This window comes from Akebia trifoliata, chromosome 3 (assembly GCF_017979445.1).
Source record: "Akebia trifoliata isolate Shusen 1 chromosome 3, ASM1797944v1, whole genome shotgun sequence".
Lineage (NCBI taxonomy): Eukaryota > Viridiplantae > Streptophyta > Magnoliopsida > Ranunculales > Lardizabalaceae > Akebia > Akebia trifoliata.
Window position 1 is genome coordinate 36457248 of NC_141377.1, and position 25976 is coordinate 36483223.

The 25976-nt window shown below is 34.9% G+C and overlaps 2 protein-coding genes across 3 annotated transcripts in view; one reads left to right on the forward strand and one right to left on the reverse strand.

The window, feature by feature from the left end:
- Positions 1–2563: 2563 nt before the first annotated feature.
- ARC5 (P-loop containing nucleoside triphosphate hydrolases superfamily protein) lies at positions 2564–13651 on the forward strand. 2 transcript variants are annotated; one of them, XM_086434814.1, is made up of 17 exons: positions 2612–3035; positions 6494–6658; positions 6799–6921; positions 7078–7299; positions 8185–8318; positions 8410–8502; positions 8639–8702; positions 8909–8957; positions 9107–9189; positions 9479–9636; positions 9743–9803; positions 10577–10639; positions 10766–10866; positions 11604–11661; positions 11766–12101; positions 12958–13122; positions 13218–13651. In XM_086434814.1, the coding sequence occupies exons 1-17, from the start codon at positions 2703–2705 to the stop codon at positions 13281–13283; spliced, it is 2274 nt and encodes a 757-aa protein (XP_086290940.1). In that variant the 5' UTR covers positions 2612–2702; the 3' UTR covers positions 13284–13651. The 2 variants fall into 2 exon arrangements, with proteins under 2 accessions (XP_086290941.1, XP_086290940.1); XM_086434815.1 differs by lacking the exons at positions 12958–13122; positions 13218–13651 and adding an exon at positions 12746–12872 and having other exon boundaries at positions 2564–3035.
- A 547-nt stretch (positions 13652–14198) lies between these two features.
- USP (UDP-sugar pyrophosphorylase) overlaps positions 14199–25976 on the reverse strand; it is a 37734-nt gene continuing 25956 nt past the window's right edge. The window contains exons 13-17 of the mRNA XM_086434816.1: positions 22389–22494; positions 16981–17040; positions 15623–15703; positions 14948–15187; positions 14199–14569 (exon numbers count right to left, since the gene is read on the reverse strand). Coding sequence (XP_086290942.1) covers positions 14402–14569; positions 14948–15187; positions 15623–15703; positions 16981–17040; positions 22389–22494 — 655 coding nt within the window. The 3' untranslated portion in view covers positions 14199–14401. The remainder of the gene's footprint in view (positions 14570–14947; positions 15188–15622; positions 15704–16980; positions 17041–22388; positions 22495–25976) is intronic.

A 25976-nucleotide genomic window follows, 5' to 3' on the forward strand; every position in this document is an offset into this window, starting at 1 on the left:
TAGCACTCAAAATTCAATTAAATCAAAGTCATTCATATGAGAAAAATTGTGTGTGAAAAACATTTTTGCAATGTTTAGTACCTATTAATTTTATCTAGAGAGATTCAATATTGGTATATCGAACGCAAAGATTTACATGAGAAAGTTGTGTTCTGTAGGTACTTATCGAATCTGTTTTGTAATATTTCGTAAGTACCTACAGAATAATTTTTGTAAAGTTTGATAGATATCTTCCGAATCAACTAATCACTTTCATGTTTAGCTTGAATCTATCGAACAAAATCTATTAAAAAAATTAAAAAATCTTCAAGTTCTTCGATCTAAAATAGTCAGCTTGAAGGTTTTAAATTCTAATAGTGGTTTTTTTTTTTTCCTTGATGATTAAATGCCAAAAAAAAAAACCAACAACCACCACAAGAGAAATTTTAAAGAAATAAGATAATTTTTGAAAAAAAAAACTAAAAACATAATCTCCATTTATTTAACTTTTTACAAAACTCAAAAGAAGATGAATATGGAGAGAGAGAGAGAGAGAGGAGGAGGAGGAGGAAGAAGAAAAATAAGTAAGTTTTTTTGATTGGTAGGTTATTAGTGCAAAGAGTACATTTAAAAGGGTAAAATCAAATTTTTTTTTTTTTTTTTTAACATTTTGACATTAAAGTCCTATTTGGTACACTACAAATCATTTGCGATGCAAATGATTTAGAATGAAAGATTTATAGTTGCTTGGTAACCATTAAGAAATCTCTTGCGAATCTTTTTTTCTTATTTTTTTATTGTTGATAAAACACATTTTTTTTTTTTTTGAGTTGGGGGGGTTGGGGGGGATAAACCTCCCATCAAGTTACGGTTTGTGGGAATCATTTTATTTCCTTTACTCTACCCCTTTGACTTTATTATATTTCATCTTTTACCATCTTAATCAATTTTATAGTTTTTCATCTTTTACCCTTTTAATTTCAATTTTTTTTTTAATAATATCCTCCAACTTTTTATTTTCATTTTAATCCCCTTAACCTCAAAGTGGATGCCCGTGTTGTAGGCATAGGCGAACTTTAGTCTATATAATAAAACTTAATTGTGGACCTCACTCCTTTTATTCCCTACATGAAAAAGGGTTAGGATTGAATGTCATTATGAATCTCGAATTTTTTTTTTTTTAACTTTATAGTTTTTCCTTCTCTTTCTTTTCAAAAATGCCTTTCCAACTCGATTGGTTTTCATCATCTACTTCTTTTTTAAAGAATACCTCTTTAATTTCATTGTTTTTCATCTTCTTTCCCCTTTTCAATAATATCTCTCTAACTTAATTATTTCTCATTTTTATCCCTTTACCACAAAAAGGATGCCAATGCTATAGGCATAAGCAAACTCTAGTTTATATCATAATGCACGAGGGTAGACCCCACACTTTATTCTCAACATAAAGAGTGTTTAAGATCTAATTTCCTTATAAAGCTTGAGGACTATCTTAATACTATTGTCTATCCTCTTATCTTCATTTTCAAAAACGCCCTTTCAACTCTATTGTCTCTAATCTTCTACTTGCATTTTCAAGAAGAATCGTGATAAATTGACATGTTAAAACATACGCGATTGACGTTTCAAGTGCACAAAGAGGATGTCCTATCACACGGGCAAATTCTAAGTAGAAGACTGAGGTCCATGTCATCAATTTGAAAATATGGGTGTATATATCAGGGTTACCTAATTTGCTACGGTAGTATTAAACTACGAACCGATTTGAACTTGTTCGTGGTACGATTCGCTATTGGTTCGTAATATATAGCGAATTGGTATTTTTATGTGGAGACATTAACCAAGCAAATTAGTTATTATGTAGAGTTGTGCCAACCTAACTCAGAAAAGACGATACTTAAATTCGTTCAACACATTCCACGTCAGTTGAGTGGATTTGAGTTTCTTATATTTGAGTCATGTTAGTATTATGTTAATATTTTTATATTCCCTAATATATAAGATATCTCCTAAATTTTAAAAGTTGTAGCATACCTCTTTGACCCTTATCTTTATTGGTTGACTAGTAGAAAATGACTTAATACCCCCATCTTCAACTTGTAAATAAAAAATTCTAAGTTTTTATTTCGAAAATCAAGTATATGCAATATCTTGTTTACCCTAACTCAAATCACTTCAACTTTCAAATAGAGTGTTGATAATATGAAACGGTTTTGATGCACGCCCTTGACGAGTTTGCTCACAGCCCAACAAACATATGACATGTGGCATGAATGACATTAACAATAGAGGGATTCTCTCTCTTACCGGTTCACATATTTATTTTTTTAGATTTCAAATCTTAAAAAAGGTTTTGGGCCCACATTGATTATCACATTATAATCCAACAATACAAACTTTTAGATTTCATGAAAATATTAATATTAAAAAAAAAAAAAATTTTTTTAAAAAATTATTTCAAATATCATCGTCTCCGTCTACCCCTACGAACCGGTTCATTCTTGACCCACGAACCACAAACCATGAACCCCAATTCGAACTAAGCGAACCCATGAATCGGGTGACATAGGTAAATATCTTTGTATGGACTCGCTGAAAGTTCGAGTCGATTCGGAATCTACCCGAGTCGAGTTTCAAACCCTTAGCTTGATGCCGTTCATTTGCCATCTCAACATCTCTCTCTACTTCACTCTCTCGCCTCTGCTCCTCCGTTGTCCGTGCAAATGGAGACCAACAAAGAGTCGATTCGAGCCGAAATGGAGGACAAATCGAGCTTATACGAAGCCTACAACGATCTCCATGGACTGGCTCAGGAATTTGAGACACCTTTCGATGCACCAGCGGTTCTTGTTGTGGGTCACCAGACAGATGGCAAGAGCGCATTGGTTGAAGCTCTAATGGGGTTCCAATTCAACCACGTTGGAGGAGGAACCAAAACCAGAAGACCCATCACCATCCACATGACGTACGATCCTGATTGTGAGGTTCCCCTCTGTCGTCTCGTCTCAGACACTGACCCCACCATTGCTGAAGAGAAATCTCTCCCAGAAATCCAAGTAAGAACAGTTCAATTTCAATTCAAATCAAGGGTTCCTTTTATTATTATTATTTTGGTAGTTTTTATATTTTGGTAACACTTTTGAAGTCTGGAGTCTGGAGTCTGGAGTCTGGAGTCTGAAGTCTGTTTTCTAAAATCTTATTCTGGAGAAGTTGTTTGTTTATCATTTTTAAAAGCTTCTCGTTACAAATATAATTTTAAAACATTTTAACAATAATACCCTTTTGTATATTTAATAAATTGTTAACCGAAAAACATAACATGTTATACATAATGAAACCATCCACACATTTAATTTCGATTTCTAACACATCAAACACCCCAAAAGTATTGTTTTCAATTTGAATTCATATTTGAGAAATTATATTCCAACAAGGTAATACTCAAATAATAAATAATTATTCATTTTCTATTTGAAAAATATAGGGTTTTAGGGTTCGTATAAAAATATAGGGTTTTCGAACACGAAATGAGAGACTTTGACAACACAGTTGTAGAGGAAGGAGAGGTAGAAAAGTTAAAAATAAGGATTTTAAGGTTTGTATAAAGAAATGATAAGTGATAGAAATCAGAGTTTTGAGGAGGGTATTTTAGGAATAAAAAAATTCAGATTTCAGAAGTTTCGTCCAGCATCCTGCTATCTTTGGTTCAAAACTTATGAATTTTGGTTCTGAAGTCTAAAATCTGAACTAAAACAAACGGAAATAAAGCTTCTAAAGTTTGAATTTTAAAGGTGGACCACCTCCATTCAAACTTTAGAAGTGTTACCAAAGACACTAAATAACCAATTTGGTTTTTGGAAGCATTTTTGATAATTTTTAGTTTTGCAAAAGCCTCACTCTAACAAAAAACTAGAAATTTGTCCAAAAAATCTAAGATATCCAATTAAGTAAGGTTCAATTAAATTCAGATCAAGGATTCATTTTATTTGTTTTGCTTTATTTGTTGTTTAAGTGAATATCCAAGTTGGTTTTCTTAGAAGCATTTATGATGATTTGTAGTTTCGCACAAACCTCACTCTAACAAGAAACTAGAAAGTTTTCTAAAACAAATAATTCAATTCAAATATTTTTTGAATAATATGTAGCTTAATTTTATACCTAATTTGTTTTTTAGAGGCATTTTTTTTTATAATTTTTAGTCTTGCACAAGCCTTACTTTGACAACAAACTAGAAATTTGTCAAAAAATGATAATTTAGTTCAAGTCAATTTGAGTATTTTCTAAATAATTTGTAGTTTAAGCGAATACCCAATTTGTTTTTTAGAAGCATTTTTTTATAATTTTTGGTTTTGCACAAGCCTCATGTAGTATACGTAGAGGTTTTAGTTCTCCTAGACCTCAACACTACGGGGGTTTGGGAGTTGCCACCATTCAAAGAGTTTAGAGTGTGAATGGCCACCTAAAAAACAGATTTTATAAATTCATTTTTGATGAATTTAGTGACTCAAAACTGGTCTAACCAAAAGGTTGGGTTGTAAGATGGGGAAGGTGTTAGGCACCCCATCCTATCCACCAAGGTGGTGGTTACCAAAGCTATGGCCAAATGTTAAGACTAAGACTGTTTTTAAAAAAGTTTTGAGGTAATGATGATGCATGTATGTATGTATATGCATGCGAAACTAAGTGCAAGTGTGTGTGAGTGTGATGGAATGTCCCCTCTAGTTGGGATTTTTATGTTTGCTTAGGGTTGAGAGCATGAATCCATAAAGATTACACTCTTGAATACTCTAGCATTTTAATGATGATGCATGGCATTGAAATGTGCTCAAGGTTAAGCTCAACTCTGTCTTTGTGTGGGTAAAGTTCTAAGAAACATTGCATGGTTGGGAATATTTTTTGAAAGTATCACCTATTTTATACTTAAACTAAATGGATGCATGAAGTATGAATGTATGCATGCTAAATGTTCCCAAGGAACTTATTATGGACTTATAAATGTGAGGGATCACCTCATAGAAAGGGTATATTCCTCGACCTTGTTTTTGCCATTAGGAATGCTTACACTATATGGATGTTGGTATGGCTATGCTAGATGATACATGTAAAGGCTTCCAAGAAGCTTATTATGGGCTTAAAGATGGGGGTGACCATCCCATGGAGGGAGTATACTCTCAACCCTTATCTTACCATCAAGAATGCTTATACTACATGATTGAGATGATGATTATGCAAAGGCTTCCAAGAAGCTTATTATGGACTTAGAGATTCTGAGGATCATCCCATGAAGGGAGTATACTTCACTCTTATCTTGCCATTGGGAAAATTTACTCTACGTGATATTGAAATGAAGTAAGAACTAAATGCAAAAGAGGATAGAGTGACGGAAGTAGAAGAGGGATTGGGGGAATGCAGGTAAAGTTTAAAAAAAAAAAAAAAACTGAAATTAAAAGCAATCCTACCTTGGTCTTCTTCTTTCGGTTCTCCTTCTCCTTTTTGGATCTCCTAAAGTTAAGACTCGAGTGTTTGAGAGGGTATTTCGATAGAGTTTTGGACTTAGGGAGGTCTTAAGGAGTGAATTTGATAGAATTTTGGGAAGGTAAGTTGTTCTCTCCCTTTTGCCTTGGGAGGCCCTCTATTCATAGTTAGCATGAAAGTAGTTCTAATGGCACATAAGTTATAACCTTGTTATGTCTTGAATTGGCCTTGATTTATTCACTTATTTGTAGTTTCTGTTCCAAGTTGCCATTTTTCCGAATTGGGGTATAAATTTACAGAAATCTGATATGGAACGTGCTAATTGAATAGAAATGATTCCTCAGATTTTCTAATTGAAGTTCAATTCTTTGGTTTAATAATATGTCTTGAATTGAAGGTACTGGCTTTCTAAGTTGGTTAAAGTTTGTATGACTGTTGATACCACAACCTGAGTTCAAAACTTGCCTTAACCTACTAATTACAAATCACTAACCCGCTTCTTTATCAAAAATAAAAATAAAAATATGGTCTTGAATACTTATGGTCAGTTTGGCCCACAATCCCCCACTTCAAATTACAAACTTTGGTTTACTATTTATCCTTTTATAGAAGTCATACATTTAAGTTATTTTATGATTTAAGATATTAGTTACTTTCTATTTGGGCTCCTGTTTTTGACTCTTAGAAATCTAAGTTTTGATATAGTTTCTTTTATTTTCTCTGCCATAGCCAGCTAGTAACATGGTCAAGTACCTTTGTCTTTCTATTTTTCTAACTTTCCTCATCACTTCCTTTGGGGATCTTTGGATTCCTCCCATGGCCCTTGAGCTGCATCAACCACTTCATTAAGTTGTTTTTAGAAATAAATAAAAAAATTCTTTAGGGGTTATAAAGTAGATTTTGATTTTTTCCCCCTGGTTTTTTAAAATCTTGATGTTATATTTATTCATCACCTGTTTCTCTGCTCTACAAGTGAATGGAACCAATTTATTGTGGTTATTTTTTCCTATAAGCTCACAACTTTTGCAATCTTGTGTAGGCTTACATTGAAGCTGAAAACATGAGATTGGAGCGTGAATCATGTCAATTCTCGGCTAAAGAAATAATAATAAGGGTAGAATATAAATACTGTCCGAACCTTACCATAATAGACACACCTGGCCTCACTGCTCCAACGCCTGGTCGCAAAAATCGGGCATCACAGGTGAGTTGCAAAACTTCTCTTCTTATGTGATCAGACTTCTCTTCTTATGTGATCAAAGGCCTTATCCCAATTTCAAATTTATCCCAAGTTGTGGTAATAGTGGCACCTCTTACTTGGCTTTAAACCCGTTGGCTTTGCAGGGCCAAGCTCGTTCAGTAGAGTCTCTTGTGCGAGCTAAAATGCAGCACAAAGAGTTCATCATATTATGCCTTGAAGATTGCAGTGATTGGAGTAATGCTACTACACGAAGGGTAGTGATGCAGGTGGGGGTGTCTTCCTATTTGGCAGTCTTCTCGACTTTTTTATTTATAGTTATTCATTATGTCAAATTGATACTATCTCGTCTTACAGTTTTAAGAAATATGATGAAATCACGTTAGATTTAAAAGCTTGAAAATCTTTTCATCGATTGCATACAGATTGATCCTGAGTTGTCAAGAACTGTAATTGTCTCGACAAAGCTTGACACGAAAATACCCCAATTTGCACGTTCTTCGGATGTGGAAGTTTTCCTTAGGCCGCCTGCTTGTACACTTGATGGTTGCATGTTAGGTGACTCTCCCTTTTTTACGTCTGTTCCATCTGGAAGAGTCGGTTCTGGACATGAATCTGTTTACAGGTCAAATGATGAGTTTAAACAGGTTCAGTTTTCTACTATTCTTCTTCAATTTTGAGTTCTATTTTGGTTTCATATAGTTATGTTATTCCATCATGATTAAGAAGATATACCTGGTTCATATGTTATTCCATCATGATTAAGAAGATATACCTGGTTCATCATGATTAAGAAGATATGATTGGCTTTGTTTTCTTTTCATCTTTTACATTTTGATTGTTTGTCTTGGCTCACCTTGTAAAAGTTATGTGATACACTTACATCTGATGTTCCCAATGTGGTATACCTATTTTAACACTGGCGGAGCTAACTACACTACGCTCTATGCACATAGAAACGAATATTTGGATTTGGGGTGGCTGCCTTAATGAATCTTGTAACTCTACAAAGATGTTAAATTTAGAGAGCTGCTATTGGAACCCCAAATTTTACTTATTGCACCCCAATTTCTTAAGTTATTTACCACCCAGTTAAAGATTAAAACACACTCTTCAAACATTACAAAGTTTTGGTTCAAATTATAATCTCAACATTACAAAACATTATAACACTCGTTCAAACAATTTCTGTAGTTGTTTACAATTATGATTAGGCTCATATAAATTCCTAAACCCAAAATATAGAAATGTAGAAAAAAAAAATGAAAGCATTTATTGGCACCCCAACTTTTACTTATTCTCAACCATTCACTTATTTTCTTTATTTTTAACTGAGGTGTAATAAGCAAAAGTTGGGGCTCTCTAAATTTAATTGGAAGCATTTTGTTTATCTGTTTCTATATTAAGATGATTCCTAGAATGTTTTAGTTTGCCGGCATCAAATTTTCTGCTGGGAGTTCACATATATAAGCTTTTTTGTAGTTCTCCAAAGTACTCCTAAAGTTACTAATGAATTGTTTTTCTCAAAAAAGACTATTTCCTTAAGAGAGATGGAAGATGTTGCATCTTTGGAGGAGAAGTTAGGCAGGCCTCTGTCGAAGGAAGAAAGAAGTAGAATTGGTGTAAGCAGGCTTAGGTTATTTTTGGAAGAATTGCTACAGAAAAGGTACAAAACATGTGCAATCTAACAAGGATACTACTAGTTCAGTCATATAATCTTTAAAACTAAATCTTTAGTGTGCAATATCATTCTGCAGGTATATGGACAATGTTCCATTAATCATTCCCCTCCTTGAAAAGGAGCATCGGAGCACAACTAGAAAGCTAAATGATTTAAATCAGGAACTCAGGTCAGTATTTCAGTTTTTTTTTTTAACTATATTATATTTGAAGCTTGAGTATTTGATTTAAATTGGTATAATAAATTATCAATAAGGAAGAAAGGTACAATATTTGATTATATGTTGTTGATTTATTTATGTGCAGCAACTTGGATGAAGTAAAATTAAAGGAACAAGGACGAGTATTTCATGATTCCTTCCTGACCAAGGTTTTTATTGATTGGGGCATTTTTGTTTGAGAACCAAATATTTCTAATTCTTTGAAGTCAATATGATACTTGAATTTCATTCTTGGATAGAGTTTTTATACTTCCATGTTTCCATGATATGATAGAAGTCTTAAAATGCTGTTACTTTAATTTGAATTAGGTTTTGTTGACTTTTTTTGCTGACTATAGTGTTCTGCTTTTCTCAGTTGTCATTGCTATTGAAAGGGACAGTAGTTGCACCTCCTGATAAGTTTGGTAATATTAACTTAATGTTGTTAACAAATGGCACATATCCGTTAATCCCGTCGTTGTACATGTAGCCAATGTTGACCATTTTTTTATTTTCAATTTATTTGGTCAAACCTTTGGTAATCCAGACCATCCTCCAATGCTTTTGGTCGCAGGGGAAACACTACAAGATGAGAGAGTCAATGGAGGAGCATTCACTGGCACTGATGGTCTCCAGTTCCCATACAAGCTAATACCTGTAAGCTATAAGAGTGGCAGACCCACAGATAACTGCACAACATTTGAATTTCATGACCCATATACATGTCTTTCACTATGTCCTATTTTAGATTTCTTACCTTACACATGATTTTCAGCAATGCTGGCATAGTAGACCATTGTCCATAAACCCATGTTGTTTCCTATTTTAAATGCTTATTGAGATCAAACTTATATATATCCAAGTAATTATTAGTTCATTAACTTGCACATAATTACTGGATTTTTTTATTACCTATTATTTTGGTGTTATATGCGTGTGTTTTTAGAATGCTGGAATGCGTCTCTATGGAGGTGCTCAGTATCATCGTGCCATGGCTGAATTCCGTTTTGTGGTGGGGGCAACCAAGTGTCCTCCAATTACTCGGGAAGAGATTGTAAATGCATGTGGAGTTGAAGATATTCACGATGGAACAAACTATTCCAGGTATCCACACATTCCAAGAGAAAAAAAAGTTCCCTTTCATTCCAAACGCTGTACCATTATTTGTTTCTTAGTTGTTGTAACATGTTTTTGAACTTTATTCATATAGGACTGCTTGTGTGATTGCTGTTGCAAAGGCTCGTGATACATTTGAACCTTTTCTTCATCAGGTAAAAGGTTCAACTTTATCCACTATTGCTTTTTATGCATATTGACTTCTATTCAACTCATGGAGTGCCAATAATTTTTTTACTAGTACCTCATTGGGAACTAAGGTTCTATGCATTAAAACTTGTGATGTTGCTTGTTCGTCTCTAGTTGATGCTGGAGCTTTAAGTGGTATTAACATACTAAAATAATTAATTCTCATCTTCTTTTCAACTTGTTAGTGTTCAATATATTTTGGATTATGCAAATGAACTGTAGGAGCTGATGATATGTGGCACTTGGATGAATCCGTCCCAGTTCATCATCATTAGACTGTTATCCAAAAATTTGGGTCCGCAGAATGAATCCTGTTCCTCCATTCAATTAGCACCATGTCTTTTGTTGTTGATGAATTCATCCCCGTTGTTCCTCCATTCAATCCTGTGCCACGCCTATGGCACTAAAGTAAGCTAGGACAGCATGGCTGCCAATATTAAATTGCAAGCTCATGACGCATATAGATCATGCACCAAGGCTTTGAAAAAGGGAAGATGACTAACATTCTACAACTTTTTTAATTACTCAAATCAGAAGTGTGCATGTTGTATGCATACGTTGGTGGTGGAAGGATGCAGTAGCTTAAAGAGTTTTATTTTATTTTCCCCATAGTCCATAGTTAAATAAATAACAAATTATTAATAAAATTAACGAAATTCTCTGCCCACTAATATGAAATATATCAAGTTTGTTAATTATTGTGTACCATATAGCTAATGTTTCATTTTTCTTGCTACAGCTGGGCTTTAGGCTCTTACACGTTTTAAAGAGATTGCTTCCAATCTCCTTTTATCTTCTTCAGGTATGGGTTTTCTCTTCTTGTGAATCGGTGGTCTTTCTATGCAGAAATTCTTTACCATTGGGAAATTAACTTTCCCTCTCCTTTCCCCTGAAATAATTTAACTATATTTAGCCAATTTTTGAACAGAAAGATGGTGAATATTTAAGTGGACATGAAGTTTTTCTCAGGCGTGTTGCATCTGCCTTCAATAATTTTGCAGAATCTACTGAAAAAGCTTGCCATGAAAAGTTAATCATCTGTCTCTATTGCAATCCATTTGTAATTGATTTTCAATTTATTTACATGGGCTCTAGTTCCAGTCAACCATCAATATGATGTCACGTCACGTCAGTTATCCTAATTAAAGTGACTCCCTTTTATTCTCCATGGGGTTGCAATCTGGGTACTAAAGGCTAGGGGTGCAACTTGGTTTGGTTTGGGACCAAATCGGAACCAAACTGACATAGGTTTGTTCCACTAAATAAGATCCAGAACCAAATTGAAATGCCAATAGAACCGTACCAAACAATAAGGTCAATTTGGTTTGGTTCTGTTCTATGGGTTGTCAATATTCTATAAACTTTACTTGGAAACAACATAGTTTTATTGAGAAAAAAAAAAAACAAATAAATAATAAACATGAAATTTCATATAATAAGTCATTAATCTATCCATAAAAAGTCATTAATTTATCCACAAAAAAAAAGCATTAATATATGTTGTAACTCCGTCAATAATTCATAATAAATTAATATACATATTTATTTATTATATAAGGGTTTTGTTCTCGGTTTGGTTTGGTTCTATACAAGCCTTGAACCGAGAACCGGACTGAATTGATCGATTCTTCATTTTCTTAACCCAGAATCAAACCAGCCCAAAGCTATTGGTTTGAACCAGACCAAGTTGCACCCCTATAAAGACCCAATGATGGCATTGGGAAATTTATCTCTTCTTTGTTCTATATAATTTTTATTTTTTGCAGATGCATGGAGGATTTAGTGAGCACAACACGTTATGTCACTTGGTCTCTCCACAATAAGGTTTAACATATTTTGTGGACCAGACAAGCATGCTCTTTATTGTGTATTCTGTTAGGGCCCTACTTTCTCTTGACGATGATTCTTTTATATAATCGAATTTGCAGAATCGGGCTGGATTACGGCAATTCTTTGACTCATTTACGGGATCAGAACAATCGGCAAATGTCAATTCTACTATTGCTGCTCCATCTCAAGAGTCATCCTTAGGGGCAGTTGTGAATGATGTTAAGCCAAGGGCAGATGTGAAGCTTAGTCATTTGGCTTCAGGCATTGACTCAAGCCCGTCTATTCAGACAACAGAGACAAGGCTGGTTGATCTTTTAGATACCACACTTTGGAACAGAAGACTCGCTCCTTCATCTGAGAGGATTGTTTATGCTCTTGTACAACAGATATTCCATGGCATAAGAGAATATTTCTTGGCCTCTGCAGAATTAAAGGTTCGTATTTATATTCTCCTCAATGATTTTCCTTATCATCCTTATATATTTTAGAGCCGTGGCCACTGGCCTTGGTATGATATCAGTCTGGTCTATTGAATTCATTTTCATTTTTTGGATATTTCATGACAAAACCGACTGATTATCTGCCATTTCTACCTTAAAATGGAAACAACATTTGTATAATCTCTTTGCATGGATCATGCTATATATGGAAGCTTAGAAAATTCTTTGAAAATCCCAAAATACTTGAAATTTCTATTGAGTACCCTATTACCTAACATACCCCAAGTAGCTAGTGACCATGGTTTCAAATTTCTTGTCTTGTTCATGGACGAGACCAAGTTATCTTGGACGAGATAAATCATTTAACTAGGTTTACAATTATTTATATGAAAATAATTATAATTTTTTATTTTTTATTATAAAATAAGGTACATTAGAAGATATTTAGTCATACAATCATATTTTATTTAGATAATAGATATTTAAAATTCTAATTTTTAAAGTTATTTTAATCAAAATATACAAAATCCCGGTAGACTTGGCTTAGTTTTACTGACTTGGCCAAGATTTTCAAAAGATCGTCTGAGTCATCTATTATGAAGCATGAGTCACCATGTGAATCTGTCTTGTTGGTGAAGGATACGTAGATGACTCGGGCGTGTCATCGTGGTCTTGGACGAGATTTGAAACCATGCTAAGTAGTGACTGGCCGGCATAAGTGGGTTAGAGCCCAGAGCTTGATTTGATGTTATTATGGTTCACATTTTTAAATCCAGCTCAACTATTATAAGGTAGGAGCTCTTCTTACTATGTATATCATTTTCCATATAAAGTTCTGTTTCTGTTACAGTTCAACTGCTTTCTTTTAATGCCGGTGGTTGACAAGTTACCAGTACGCCTACGTGAAGACTTGGAGTATGTGTTTGAAAATGGCTTGGATGATGCCTTTGACATTAACCACTTACGACACTCATTGGGGCAGCGGAAGCGAGACATGGAGGTTGAATTGAAACGGGTAATTCTATTGTCTCCTTTACCCTACCCCCCTAAAAGAACAGTTATATTGGGTGACGTATTTTGTTGATCAATCTAGTTCTCTGGGTTTTGCAGATACAGAGACTCAAGGTGAAATTCAGACAGATAAACAAGCAACTTAGTTCCATCAGGTTAGGCTAGGGTTTGGTTGGTGTTGGCGTCCACTTTTCATCCAAAAGACGGGGGTCTTATTAAAAGGCAGCAAGGTCGTCAGTGTAGGTAAGGTGTAGAACCAGAACAGTGCCTCAAAGGGTGAGTCTGTCCGTCATTTAGGGTGATTTCACCAATGAGGCAAGGAGTTCTAACATTTAAGTCGGGAGGAATGGGCTTTTGAGCGAATCAACATCCAAGCAATTTCATTTCTGATCCACCCCATCGAATTGGCTGATATGGTATACTACTGTTTATTTCTGCAATAATGCCAATATCTTAAACAAGAATGTGTGATTGATGACTAATGTGCCCCAAACATGAGGAATCTCCATAATCAATTTTCTTTTCTTGTCAAATATGTTCATGTTATTTCTGTTCACCCACATATGCAATTGTCAAAAATACCTTGTCCGCTGCTTCTTGACTCAGTTGGATCAGAAACAGAGGAGGAGAATTGGTCATTGTATATGAATTGGAATTAGAATTTAGAGACGTTTCAGACCATGCAGTGGCCTGTATGCATCGAAATTTTTTCAAGGAGTTTGTAAAATTTGTGTAATTGACAGATTACTTAAAAATACTGTTACCTTGGGGTCTTATTATTCACAAGGATGTAAAGATCGGGGAGACTGTTGTCAGTAGAATTAGTGTAATAGTGGCTTTCGAAGCATCATGTGACCTTTAAAACCGAGTCCCGACTTTGAAGGAACGAACCCTCTTCGATTCAAGACATATGGTGTTTTGAATTCATTTCATCCCCCTACATTTATGCCAAAATTTGAAACACCTCCTTGGAAATGACACATGTAATCCAATGGAGAGTGTTCATTCAAAATTTTGAAAACCAAGTAGGACAAAACATTTGCTGTGAATGTTTCGAGATATGTATGACAAAACATCAAATAAGGGTGACATATTCTCATCACAATTTTCATAACAGAACTTTAAAACATATTTTATTGCTCCTACTACATTGTTTCGCCACTCAAGTTGAATGAACCAAAAATGTTCTTTATTTGAGGCAGTGAAAAAGAATATTGTTCCAACATCGCTCAGTATCAAATCAGACCCACTCAATGAGAGTCCATCTTAGAGTAAATTTGCATTCAAGGCTTAAAGCAGTGCTTCCCAGGTTCGGTATAATTCACTTCCGACTGATCAACCTTTTGGATACTGAAACCCCTAATCCTCACTTCTTCAGGGATTGAGGTGTCTTTATGATCAACTTGTTCAAGGATCCATCCCTTGTTTTGCACTGAACCACCCACTTTTACCTGTACAAAATATGGAGAAAAAAAAATAATTAAAAAAATGTCTCATATTTTCTGTCCAACTCTTCCCAAACATCGCATGCCTATGTTACTCTGGGTATGACAAACAAGATTAAAATCTCATCTTCAGACAATGTCTCAACCCGGACAAAAATCAAACCTGTCTAGGCCAAGACATTTCAAGACAATCACAAAATTCAATGTTTCAGGGCTGATGTTTCATTCCTGTCTCAGCCAAAACTGGAATGTCTCAATTGAAACATTTTGGGACACTATGAAACGTTAAACCAGGGTTACAACGTTCTGGGTTAATGTTCCGTTATGAAACTTTAACCGTTTTTGTTGACTTTATTGTCCATTTAGATCAGAGTCGTGCTATACCTCAGCATCTTCAATCGAGTTAACAATTAGAGCTCCATCCAAGGTGAGATCCTCAACAAACACGTTCTTTCCTTTGATGACAAACGTAGACCTCTGTGAGATGGAGCAGTTCCCACCCACTTTGCTTTTCACTTCTGAAAAAGCTAATGCCCATTTTGGTTTCCATGTGACACGTGGCCACACTTCCACCTCTTGTCCATTGAACTCCTTAAGTACAGGATCTGCTATCTTGAAACCAGCCTGGTAACAAACATGATGAATGAGAAATATGCAAGTTTAAGTTTAAAGCAGATGGATGTATTCAAAGAGAAAAGAAATAGAACCATAAAATTGCATGTATTTAAGATTATGGACCAGGATAAAGTTCGCTGAAGGATTTGATAATTTCACAAAACCTTCTACTTAGGGTGTGCCATGTATATTAATTTTTCATGTTATCCTGGTTCTGTTAAAACAGTCAAGATCTATCAGCTTCCCATGACTTGATCTTGATGACCATACATGTGTGTGTGTGTGTTCACATATATAATACAAATTACAAATTAGCCTAATATAATTAGTAATGAAATGTTCAATTAATATTTTATAAAAGGAAGAATTATCTCGCATTGAGAATCAAAGACGTCTGCATTGTCAACGTAGGGAGGAAGAGAAGAGACAGATTGAAGTCATTACCTTTCTGAGAATGAGGCTGTTTGCCCGATAGATGAACATTTCTCCAGAAGTTGCACTGTGGTATGGATTTCCTTTTGGTACCTTAAAGTGATAGGTTAACTGTTAGAAATTACAACACAGGAAAACTAATTCAAATCTTAAACCTCCGAGCGATAGGAAAAGCCCAAGGAAAAGTTCCAAGAAGATTAGGTTATTCATGCCAGGTTAATAGGTGCTAAAAGTTGAGAAAATTGAATAATAATAATAATAATTGGTGGAATACTAGGCAATCCAAAACCTTTTTTATATATATAATTATATTCAAGAAGAGAATGAGACATAAGTGACACAGCTATAAAAAAATATATTTTAGAAAGCTGAAAATCTGAATTACAGCATTCATGTGTTGGTGCATATGTATATTGAATTGACTTCCGACATATGACCCCCTCACAAAATTAGAATGCTCAATATACCCCTTGCACGAAGAAATATCACTAAAAAGTAATGAACTTTATAGCCTCTCTAGCCAGAATGAAATGTTGACATTAGTTATATTTGCTTGAAAGAATGTTTATTATTCTCTCCACATGCATCAAGAAACTGTCAGGGAAATCAGCATTGTTTGGCTTCATATGATAACCTGTCAAAATGTTTAGATCCCGTGTTAAACTAGAATGAAGTCAGAAGAATGGCACTTTGACAATCAGGGCATAAAATGGATGATCTTAAGAAATTTTGTAGACAGAAAATTGCTATCGTCCAAACCTACCTTGGCTCCATTTCCTTGATTTTGGTAAGGAATGATTACAATCTATCCATTGTAAGTTAAGCGAGATCTGCTTCAACATTTTCCTCTACAAACTGATTATCCATGTAAAGTTTTAAATTCGGACAACCCCCAACATTCAGGATAAGGTTTTGATGATGATGATGGGTTTTAAATTCAATCTCAGTTAATATTTCATCAGCTTGGAAATAGAAAGATTTTGATGAGTGGAAATACTAAGAGTTTCAGAAATTATGGAAATATTATAGGGTTCATTGCAATATTGAAATAGGCTTTCTAACTTTTGAAAATGATAAAACAAGCAAAGAAGCATACTCAGGACTAACCTACAATCAACAATGATTTGGAGTAAGACTGTTCAATTCGTGCCGAACACATATTCGAATTTATTCATTTAAACATTAATAATCATGTTTAAGGACTGATCATCTGGTTTTCCAGAAAATAAAGTGGATCATCTACTGTACCAGCTAAATATAATTGATTGAAAGATCTTCAAACACCTTTGCTAAAGAAGCTTGTTAAACAGTATAAATAGAACTCTAAATGGTAATAGTTTTTCTCAAAATTCAAATGGAGAAATATGTACCTTAGCAGCATCTTCAGGGTTGTTTTTCACAGGTGCATAAGCCAGCCATGTATCCATCACCTAAAGGGGACAAATAATAGCTCTGAGTTATGAATGACTTCCAGATAGATGGGGATGACTGAACTGCAGGGGAATTTAAAAAACTAAAGCAGAAGCTACCTACAAACATCTATGATACATATAATACTCAAGAGTCGTGCTGGAGTGACCTCAAGCTGGAACCTCATATCGCACTTCTTGACTTGAAAGTGGATAGGAACCATAGATGCTTTTCCACTCGTATCTCGATGAAAAGCATCTATGGTTCCCATACACTTTCACGTCAAGAAGTGCGATATGAGGCCTAAGGTCACTTCAGCCTTATTCAATATTCAACTATTACAATGCAACAAGAGTTGACTTATTCTAGGTCATCTGTCATCTTATGATTGATTCACCATCCCAAGTAAATAGTGGCAAGGAGGACCTATTTCTTATATATATATATATATGGAAAAGGTTGCACGGACCAAAGGACCATGTAGAGCCTGGACCAAGTTCATCATTTAGGCCATGTAGACTGTCACATTTGTCCAAATGGCACCTTGGTCATCTAGATGTCGTGGTCCAGATTGGGTTTGAAAAAAAAAAAGTTCCATGTTTTTTTCAGCCAGATGTTGGCTATGAAATGGATGGTCACTGAACTCCCAATTTCAAAAATTAAATCCAACAGTGAAAATATTTCTTTTTTCAATTGTCTTTTTGGCAATTCATGAAATTTTATGCTTTACATCCATGTGGCACTCGATTTGTGCCACATGAATATGTGGTCCATGTAGATTAGGTGGCCTTTTGGTCCATATAACCCTATCTCATATATGTGTATACTAGAGTTTGCCTATACCTATCCGCATGGGGTATTATTGGAAAAGGGAGGACAAGAGCAAAGGCAATATATAAAGTTGAAGGGTATTCTTGGAAAGAGGGGGCAGAAGAGAAAACGCAATAAAGTTGGAGGGATATTCTTGGAAAGGGATAAAAGAAATAAAATTGAAAGTTGTCCTTTGGTTTATAAATCAATCTGTTTTCTCATACCACCTCAGATCTTGCATGATTTGGCATTGACCAATCAGGCCAAGCTTCCACATCAGTTGGGATTCTACTATCGGCGTTTGGCAATCTATCCAGTGAACTGTTTAATGGTGCTGTCTGATGAATTACTTGGGGCCACTCTCCAGGGTCCAGTTGACCCTCGACTCAACCGGTTGCATGTAGGACTTTCCAAGGGAGCGGTGCATGTAACCGTGGGATTAGTCTCACCCGAAGGGTGGGAACACCCACGATAAGCACACGCACAAATAAAAAAACTTGTTTGCAATCCAACTAATTGTGTTTAAACTATATTCTGTGCCAAGGTGTCATTTGGTTATCAGGGAACAACCTCGGTTTCACCTTGACTATAATGGTAGGTTGAGGTGCCATGCCACTTCTTGATAGGCTAAAATGAAGCTTCCCAACTCATTGATACGAACCTCAAGGCACCCCATGAACAGCAACATGAATAATAAGATTTTGAACCCCATAGTTGATATTGTACCCTCTCTAGCTATCTTTCTTCTTTTTTCAGTATGGCGGAAAAATTACTAAGGGTTTCACTTTGGTCTCTAGATCGTTCTACTAATCAAATCTTTACCCATTTTCAGTCAAAAGATACAAAGAATTTTTCCATCATGGGACAAAATGACATCATTTACGGATTACAAATTTTATCGGGAAGTCTTTTACTTGATATTCTTCTATAGTTATTCTTTTCACAAAATCCAAAATAGCAATGGTGTGAATTATCTTCATTTTAGCAAGTAGATCAAAATGAAATGCATTTCTAATTTATTATCAATAACAAAATGAGCCTTAAAACCAAAATGCAAGCAACCCACTACTGAACGAAGTCCCAAAATTTTATTTTCTGGATTAGTGTAAAGTCCCAACAATTAAACCCACGCAAGAAGAGGAACCATTACAATTTAAGTTTATTCATGATATCTTATCATCTACGTCAAATATCAACTTCACTAATACCGTGATCAGACCTTAAATATTAGTTCCAACAATTGACTTTGTTCTAGGGTTTCTTCGGAGAGGGAAGAGAAGAGAGAGGAGAGATGAGAAAAGATGAAAAGAGGAAAAAATGAGAGATCTTATCCTCATGTCCTCATCCGTTTTATTATAAAACTTTTGGAAATACAAGCCACTCCTAATAAAGGAAATAACAAATAAACCCAGAAGGCGTAATAAACTAGTTATCTAGTCCTTATTATTACAACACTGCCCCTCAAGCGGGGCATAGTTGTCGCACATGCCTAGCTTGCAAGAATGGTACAGAATGGACTCGAAGCTAAGCCATTTGTAAGGAAATTTGCAAGTTGATCCCTTGTAGGCACAAAAGGAAGACAAATCTCCCCATTAGCAACTCGTTCATGAACAAAGTGTCTGTCAACCTCAATGTGCTTGGTGTGATCGTGCTGACCTGGATTATGAACAATGCTTATGGCATCTTTGTTATCTCAATACAACTTCATAGGATGGGGAGCCACAACTCCAAGATCCTGTAGGAGAGATCTCAACCACAGGAGCTCTGCTACACTTTGAGCCATGGCCCTTTATTCGACAGTGCTCGATCTAACAACAAAAGATTGCTTCTTACTCCTCTATAATACAAGATTACCTCCAAGAAAGACACAATACCAAGATGTGGACCGTCTGTCCTCCACTAATCTAGCCCAATTGGCATCTAAGAAAGCGTCCAACTTGAGGTGACCATGATTAGCAAGCATAATTTCTTTCGTCGGACAAGATTTGAAGTAACACAAAACCCGTTCTACTACTGCAAGGTGATGAGTTCTAAGAGAATACATGTATTGGCTGATCACACTCACAACATAAGCAATATCTGGTCTTGTCAAAAACAATTACAACAGGCGGCCCAAAAGTCTCTAGTACATCTCTTTATCTTTATCTAGCAGCAAATCTCCCCTTGCCTTACTCCGCTTGTGATTTAGATCAATAGGAGCAGAGACAGGTTTAACACCAAGTTTCCTTGTATCCTTAAGAAGATCAAGAACATACTTCCTTCAAAAGATAAAGATTCTTCATTTTGAACGAACAAACTCTATTCCTAGGAAGTACTTTAAGCATCCCAGATCTTTGATCTCAAACTCTTGTGCTAGAAATGCCTTCAGATCTTGAACCTCCAAAAAGACAATTTCTAACCACCACAATGTCATCAACATACATTATAAGGGTTGTCATGAATTCATCATCCATTTTTACAAACAAGGTGTGATCGGCAAAACTCCGAGTGTATCCCTTCCTCTTCATTACTTGACCAAACTTGTCAAACCATGCACGAAGATACTGCTTCAAATCATAAATAGACCACTTAAGGCGACACACCTTGCCTTCACTGTGAGTTGATCTGAACCTTGGAAGCGAGGACATATACACTTCCTTGAGATCTTCATGTAGGAAGGCCTTTTTCACATCCAACTGATATATTTGCCATGACTGATTTGTTGCCAATGATAACAATACTCTTATAGAGTTCATCTTGGGCACTGGAGTGAAAATCTCACTGTAGTTTATCCCATGGGTCTGTGAGTACCCTTTTGTGACAAGACGAGCCTTGTATCTATCTACAAATCCATTAGGCTTGTGTTTCAAGGTATATCTATCTACAGATCATGGGTTTGTGAGTACCCTTTTGCGACAAGAAGACCCATCTGCAAACAACTGATTTTTTTATCCTTGAGAAGACCAACTAGCTCCCAAGTGTCATTCTTAACCAGAACATTTATGTACCCGCCTTTCCACGACCATGAATGTACCTCTTGGCCAATTGAGACCACTCTAAATAGTTGGTGCCCTCCAACGTAACAGTGGTAATTTGAAGAAAAGGGTTATCGTCGTAACTCTAAACTTGAGAATTCCCATGTGAAGTGAGTTCAAAGAAGCCCAAGGAAGCCGTTTACGCTCGAAAAGTAAATAAGACAACGCAAGATACACACAAGCCACAAAAAAAGATCACCCAAAATAGAAAAGAGAATTGGGGCTGATCTAGCAGGGGATGTTTTCAATCTCTCCGTCGATTCTCCACGGAATCGAGAATAGAGAGTTTCAGCTGCTGCCACAAATTGAGACTCACAAAAAACAACCAATAAAAAACACCAACACTTTCTTTGATTTATGCACTCCATAATGTTGAAAAAGGGATTTTTCAACTATTTTTCTGAATAATCTCCTAATCCAGCCCCAAAACCTCGCCAAAACTAACCAAACAGTTTCAATAAAACTAATAAAACATCATCTACCATCTTACAAGGAGAGACACAAACTTGTAGGGTCATAGCCATAGGTTCCCTACACAAGTCATACAGCCATTATTCAAGGAGAACTCCTCTTTGTTCTTTAGAAGATTTTACTGGAAGTCTCTTATACCAAATTGACTTTGTTCAAGGGTTTCTTAGGAGACAGAAGAGGAAGATAAGAGAAAGGAGAGAAGAGTAGAAAGGATGAAAAGAGGAAAAAATAAGAGATCTTGTCCATGTCCTCATCCCTTTTATAATTTTTTTTGAAAATTACAAGCTACTCTTTCTAATGAAGGAAATAACAAATAAACCCAAAAAGCATAATAAATTAGCTATCTAGTCCCTATTATTACAACACCAACTATATGAAATTAGTTTTTATTGAAAGAGAGATGCATTTCATAACCTGCTGACTAGTAAAAGAAGCATATAATATACAACTAAATCATCTTTTGCATTGCTTATCCAATTAATTAATTGAACAATTGTTTTTTACGTAACCAAAAAAGCCAGGCTTGTTAAAAACAGTAGCCAAATGCAACACACAAGTAAAAAAGCTCTTTAGGGTCAAACTTGTTTAATTTATTCCAGTCAACTATGACTAAACAAAAAGTTACCAAGTCCTAGGCAATTATAATTGTAATGTTGAAACTATACTCGAAGTGAGAAGAGTAGCAATGCCTTATTTTTGTATTTAATCATTCATGGTAATCAATAAAACTGAAACAATATATGTAAGGACAAAATGAGGAGTAAGGTATTCAGTCAAGCTATATGGTGATGGTTTTTGTTTGACAATTTTGCATCCAGTGGAGATACTCTAATGGTAATGAATAAAACTGCAATAATATATGTAAGGACAAAATGAAGAGTAAGGTATTCAGTCAAGCTATATGGTGATGGTTTTTGTTTGACAATTTTGCATTTAGTGGAGATACTCAAATGAAAAAATTATCTCTACTGTTATTGAACAAATATTTCATGAATTGAATGACGCATAAGAATGAGGAACCTAAGGTCTCATTCCTAGAAATAGGAGGCCACGTTTAAGAAGGTTTGACTTACTGTAAATCCAACCCTTGCTGATGGAGGCAGCGATTTTGGATAATCTTGCATCATACATTCCAATCTAGTAGAGGATTTAAATGAAGTCTTGCTAGAATCCTTGTATCTACAACAAAGAGGAGCAACATGTGATTTAAAAAAAAAAAAAGATTACAAAAATTAATTACAATAAACTTTCGAAGTGTCATATTGCACAGCTGATATGTTAGTATGCACTTGCCACAAAAAAGTGCAAAGTTTCGATACTTGACTAATTAAAAAATATTTGTACCTTCAAATACTCATTAATTTTTTTTTTTATGGGCTCAAATACTCATTTAATCAAATAATATAAATTACTTTTAGAACAATATATATGCCAAGTATGCAATGTTTCAAGGTTCCTTTGAATCAGATTGTTTTGAAGCATTTCTATTGAGTGGCAATGTGAAAAAAAAAGAAAAAAAAAGTCATTTTTAACTATAGCTTTCATTTTGAACACTTCAAAATTAGCCATTTCTGAAAATTTAATGACTTAAAGCGAATGTTTCAAAATATTTCAGTTCCATTTCTGTTTTTGGAAAAACTGAAACAATGGAACGATATGAGATTTTAAACCTTTGAATTTTTTGCAAAATCAAAATCAAGATATATGACGCTATCTCCTGATATTCTGTACGTGACTGAATGGACGAAAACTCATCGAGCCTTTAGAGACAATCAAATATGGATTGCACAACTAGATTGAATATATTACGACCACCTTATCCCCAATCACATTACTGATCTCAAAAATAAACTTTCTTGACAGCAAGCTTCACTTTGTATTTTCATGCCAACAAAAGCAAAGATTGTTTGTAAGATAAATGTTCATTTTTCGAGACCCCGGTGTTAAATTTGAGAAAGAAAAAAAACAATGACTCTACTTGAGGAAGTGCTTTTTTATTCATAGTTTTGACTGAAATAATCAAATTTTATGTACAAAAATGCATGATTTTGATGGATATATTTTGATCACAACTAAATTTCTACCAAAGTATTTTTTGTCGAAAAAAGTACTTTGAAAGTATTGATATCATTTCCAGGCTGACTGAAAAGGACACCGAAATCCAAATTTAACACCTTTCCCTAACCAACCCTCAAAATCTCTCCCAGTCAGAATTAATATTGAGACTGTGTCACCCCTATCTCTCAGTTCGGCCACCCTTGAAACAGATCCATTAGCATTTTGGCATTTCTCCACTATCTTGAAACTACCCCAAGTCCCCAACTAACCGACTTTCTCTAGAGTGGTGTGTCGGCAACCAAACCTATTGCTTCCTTTAACACCTCCACCAACCAAGCCACTTCCTCCTCTGAGAAAAATATGGTTGCAGTCCCTTTCTTTCTTGTCCCAACAATTGGAACACATCGCATATTTTTTACCCACCCCTTCCTAATAACAAAACACTTAGGATTTAACTGTGAAACACATGATTTGGAACTAAAAACAGGGTCAAAGTAGGGGGGAAAAAACCTCTAGGGTTCAATAGTGAAGAAGATGAAGAAGGAAGCATCCCTTCAACATCATTTAATAAAAAGAACTATATATTTTTCTTGTACAACATACAACAACAAGAGCATCCAATCAAGGGGGCAGTTCAGTTGACTCGTCCAAGACTACTCAATGGACATTGGACCATGGTTTCATTTCTTCATACATTGCATCCCTCCACTTGGACTGAGAGAGTATATGAAATACTAGGAAAAAAGGAACGTGAGAAGCAGAAACTATGAAAGATAGGTAAATAGGAATTAGATGTTGGGTAGAAACATGTGTATCTTTATGAATAACACTAGGAAAATCAGAGTCATCAACCACAGACTCACATGAAGGAACTTAGGAAGATTGTTACATAAGTCTTGAGGGAAATGTCCTTTGAAGTGGTGGATCAACCATTGGCTGTTTTCTTTCCATATACATTCTCAATTCTCTGCCTTCCAGTCCATGTGGGTCTGTTGAATTAGCAGAATTTACCACTACCAAAGACAAATGGGAGCCTAAGCACATGTGCGCAGGAAGGGAAATCTAACTACTACTTCCTCCTAACGAAATGTAATGTGAGAGACAAAGAAAAAGGAATAGACTCAACGAAGGTAAGACCCATGGACACTAGTCTCATTTTAGCTTGTGGGTGATGGGTTGTTATTCTCATAGTATTAAATTTTGACATATTCCCATGAAATGTTTCCGTTTCCACAAGTTCCGACACAAAATTTAACCAACAGTTTCTTTTTGTATAGTTTTAGTAGAAATCACTATTCATTTCACGAAATATTTCGATGAAAAGTGAATTTCAGTTGAAATTAACAAATTTTAGGTATAAAAATCAAATATTTCGGTGTAAATATTTCGATGAATGGTAAACTTCATAATATTTACTAAAAATTTTTGTGTATAACCTTCATCCATTAGTATAAATGAATTATGATTAGTTAGTCATCTATTTTATCTTATTTTAATATATTCTAAAAGCATATTAGTACAATATAAGCACACACACAATCAACCATGTTTAAATTAGTTAGATACATTAGCAACTTATTCAGAAAATAAAAGAAATATAGTAACACATGAATGCAATGCTAAATACTTTTTTTCATTTCAATGTTTTACATAATAAGTTATATGTAGTTAACGGAACATTATTATTCTTATTTATATGTAAAGTATTATTATTTTTCACTATCAGACTTTGAATACTTGCGTGTATGTGTGGCAAAATGTTGTTGATCTTCATGTTCACACTTCATATGGTTGTTTTCTGTATTTTGATGACTTAATTAGAGTGTTATAATGCCTATTTTATCATTTCCTGCATTGTCAATGAAAATTTCTTCAATATTTCTATCATTTCCAAAAATTGTATTAATTTCCACACTGATCAAAATATTTCCATTTACAGAGTAATCGAAATTGACACCGAAATCGAAATTTAATACTTTCGTTATTCATAGTAGTAAGTTCTTACATCATAATGGATCAATGACCTTTGTAAAAAGGAAAGACAAGTCTAGGAATAGCCAATTCATGGGGTGGTTTGTCTATTACAGATGGGAGTATAATGAATCCAGGAATTTGGAGTTACAAAGTGGTTAACCATTCCATAAAGGATATAACTGACAACCAATTTCCAAGGGAAAACACTAAGATCTCCAATCAGAAAAATTCCCAATTCCAGATGCAATGATCCCTTTGAGAAGTTGGATGTCCAAGGAAAATACATGCAAGTGCCTTGTCAAAAGTTTGATATAGGATGTTTTATACATGAACATGCCATACATAGCCAAAAAATTTAAGTGGCATAGAGAAAGGAAAACAATCTGGAGATTTGAAGTTCCAACACTCAAGATGGCATGCAATTAATAAGATATGGTGCATGAAGAACGGACATTAACCAAAAGTTTTGGGAGCATTCATACCAAATAAGCAGGCTTGAGCTACTTTCAAGATTATTGTTTTACTTTCTGCAACACCTTTTTATTGTGATGTATCAACACAAGTACGTTAACGTTCAACCCCATGTTCCATAAGATAAGACTTGAGTCCCGAGTACATGTATTATTGTA